This window comes from Leptinotarsa decemlineata, unplaced genomic scaffold (assembly GCF_025532065.1).
Source record: "Leptinotarsa decemlineata unplaced genomic scaffold, Ldec_3_MD MMD2_tig00078422_RagTag_RagTag, whole genome shotgun sequence".
Classification (NCBI taxonomy): domain Eukaryota; kingdom Metazoa; phylum Arthropoda; class Insecta; order Coleoptera; family Chrysomelidae; genus Leptinotarsa; species Leptinotarsa decemlineata.
Window position 1 is genome coordinate 20,462,411 of NW_027412747.1, and position 3,690 is coordinate 20,466,100.

Genomic DNA, 3,690 nt, shown 5'->3' on the forward strand with positions numbered 1-3,690 from the left:
ATTTATTAATTGCGAAAACAACTATGTGTCTAGTTAAAAACTTTTCAATAAACAATTTGTAAACAATGTATTAAATGACCTGAAAATCGAACAAATTTTCAACGATTCTCGTTTGTTCAGCTACCTATAATGATAATAATATAGGTAACACAAGAGTCTATATTTTGAATTGAAGGGGTTATATTTTTAGGAGTGATTAATTTTTGGGAAAGAAAGTTTTTAGCTTTCTACTAGTCCTTCTTGATATTTTGTAATGCTTGAAAATATCTCTGCCGAGATTCGGAGAATCTTTTTTTGTTCGACAAAAACATTTATCGCTCTGATGAAGAACCGCCCCATAGACAAATGCCGAACCTAATTCGTGATTCTACCTGGCCATGGTAATAATTCAAAATTTGCTCACTAGTTACAATCATTTTGAGATTTCTCATCAAATATGTAATTGATCATAATTTGTCCTTTCCAGTTCAAGTAGTGGTCTAATGTAAGCCCTGAAAATGTACATTCTCTGACATTAGAGCGTACGTTGTTGTTGGCATTTATTTCAATGTCAGAACAAGTTTTTTGCCGATGATGAAATCGAATAGAAAAGGTTTTTCTAGAATTGAAATACAGAGAATCAAAATTACACCACAGGACTGAATTATTTAGTGTCTGGTTAGACTCCTCCTCCAGGTATATCGCATTTATTAGATACCAATGAAGTATCATGCGCATACATAATGTATGTATTATCAGCGACTGCGGTATCCATATCATTACAATATAATATAAATAATATCGGTGCTAAAATAGACCCTTGAGGAACCCCAATTTTCATAACTGAGTTCTGCGGATATAATCCAACGCCCTTCGTGGTATTAGCCAGGGGAGTAGTTGTTTTCTGATAGGTGTCAGTCCATTAACCTACTGTGTAGGGTGTTGAGGCTGGCCTGAACGAATTGTTCTTTTAGATGATTTGATTTATAGCCAGTCTTCAAGTATGCCCACTGACTATACGTGAAAGATTTCTTTCCTTTTACGAGGAATTGGGCAAATTTGGATATGCAGTTGGTTACCTCGTTCACAGGCAGATGGAGCGACGACAAACCTGTTGTTTGTTGTAGTCTTCAGCTTAGTTCGAGGAATGATACTCTGACGGAATTCGATTTTCAATTATCGGAAATCATCGACTTTATGTTGATGATATACACTACCTTGCACTGACGAGTGGCCAAACAGCCCGAAACCGGTCTGCAAGTGTGTTCCAATAATTGAAAATCTATTGCGGCAGTTGTATCGCCAACAGCATATGCAGGAATAACTTCAGTGAAGAATCCTGCACTGACATCTGTCGGATATAATCCAACGTCCTTCGTGGTATTAGCCAGGGGAGTAGTTGTTTTCTGATAGGTGTCAGTCCATTAACCTACTGTGTAGGGTGTTGAGGCTGGCCTGAACGAATTGTTCTTTTAGATGATTCTGGATTTGAATACCTATACACTGATGATCGCGGTAACTGAAACAAATTGTCTTCTGTTTTCAGTAAAAGACTCAATCCAATTGAAGGCATTAACCCTAATGCTTGCTATACGAATACAATTTATTTAACAAGATCATGTGATCGACAGTGTCAAATACCCTGCGGGGATCACAGTATATCCCAACAGGGAATTCACCGTATTTGATGTTTTGCATGGAATTTTATGACTGTCATCAAAATTCATTTCTCTTTATAAATATGCTTACTCTATACTAGAGGCCCAGTGACAGGCCTGAAATTTTCTAAAAATGAGCTTCAGACTTCTTATGAGTGCAAGTTGTCACCCAAATTAGGGTTAAAACACAACCTTCAACTATTTTGTCTTTCCTTTTCACCAATAGAAAAAAGGATGTCATACAAAAGTTGGTTGTTTCATCGCGTATTTTGTTGATGTCTTCACTCGTCCCTACTGTGGAATCAAGCGATTTACGTAATAGAATCTATCTGTTACTTTGAGAAGGTAATCTGTTTTTGGTACCTGAAATATATACGTGTAACAGAAGTACCTACCCGCGAAATATATTGATTACATAGGTCGAGTTGAGCCTTATTAGGAATCCTCAACAAATACAAACACAAAACGTTCCCTGTATCAGACGGAACTACGGTTGATCCTCACAAATTACCCACTCGAAGCAGTGCTAAACAACGACAGGTTATCTGAATCACATGGAATCATTACTATCAACTTGTTGAAACAAGACATCACTCCTAAAATACTCCAAGGAATAAACAACATAACCTCTGATGAAACGTTGGCTATGGTATAATTGGCACATACTGCATCTTTCTCTGTTTACCTCCACTTGTCATAAATATAGGAAGAATCATGTCAAAAACCCGCATAACCTCCGTTTGAACTGAGCTGATTCGCTACCTCGAGAGACCCCACCCACTGCACACGCCCCACGACTGTTTGGCCCCGCCTTTTGGAACTGTCTGCGGATCAGATAGTTGTGGGGTTTCGTGCTGTGTAGATCGATGGAACGAGCCTATTTGGTATTGCTTGCTTAATTGCCATGGCTAGAAATTTATGACAAATGCTAATGTGAGAAACGATGTATTAGTGGCTGCGTTTTGTGACTGATTTTTCGCGATGATGTGATCTATCGGAAATGGCGATGTTGGCGGGGAATTTTGTGACACAACCGCTCCATTTTTCCAGACAAACCATGGAAAGTACCGATGGTTCGATATCCATGGACTCCAGTGACAATTTCGACAGAGAATCGATAAACATTGACAATACAAGTTGTTGTAGTGATGATACCGTCCTATCCGTCGGCAACGAGACTCCGGTGTCAGCATGTAAAAGTGAGATTTTGTCGTTTAAAAATATCGAAAATCACTTGAACGCAATATCGCACATAACGAACAGTACTCTGAAATCGCGTCACTCTGACAGAGAGTCTTCTAGTCCTGTAAATAGTTTGTTAAGCCCCTCTAGTACAAAATCGTCCTCGTCGAGTTTCTGTTTCCGTACGGAAAGTGTGAAAAATAGTCCTGCGATAAGTAATTTTCTGAATCAGAACAACCACAAAGACACTTCCGAAGATGACGCCAATAACGTGAGGTTGAAGTTTTCCATAGACAATATTTTGAAAGCCGATTTCGGCAGGCGTATTACTGATCCTATAAATATCAGAAAGTCGCTGCCTAAAAGGGTGATTCCTGAAGGCGTAGAGGATGCTGGCAAAAGTTCAGGGCCTGTGGACCTCAGCAAGGGTGAAGATAAAGAGAAGAAGGAAGAAAAACAGCCGATATTGTGGCCCGCGTGGGTTTATTGCACTCGTTACAGCGATCGACCTAGTTCAGGTATTTATTCATTTCCTATGATGTACATATGACTACTATTGAGCTTTTGAGTTGGTATATAATCTCCACGGCCTTTTATTATCTGAGTAGATGGCAACACATGTTTTCGGACGTGTTACGTAAATAATTTTTTCGGCAACCATATAAAATAAATCAATAAGACGGATTTCTTTTATACAATTCTTTATAGGACAAAATTTCGCTCATTTCGATTTTCACAGAAATCAAAACTGGATATGTATACAGAGTTTTTATTGAATATTGAAATTCGAACAGAATATAGGTACCTAGGTATCAACCGAAACATTCTAATTCTTATTTATATTAACATTTACATGAAAATTCGAGCAATT

The 3,690-nt window shown here is 38.2% G+C and overlaps 1 protein-coding gene across 1 annotated transcript; it reads left to right on the forward strand.

Moving 5' to 3' along the window:
• The first annotated feature begins 2,488 nt into the window (after positions 1–2,488).
• Positions 2,489–3,441, forward strand: LOC111512899 (homeobox protein invected-like). The gene has a single exon (XM_023169055.2). The coding sequence runs from the start codon at positions 2,638–2,640 to the stop codon at positions 3,367–3,369; it is 732 nt and encodes a 243-aa protein (XP_023024823.2). The 5' UTR covers positions 2,489–2,637; the 3' UTR covers positions 3,370–3,441.
• The last annotated feature ends 249 nt before the right edge of the window (positions 3,442–3,690 follow it).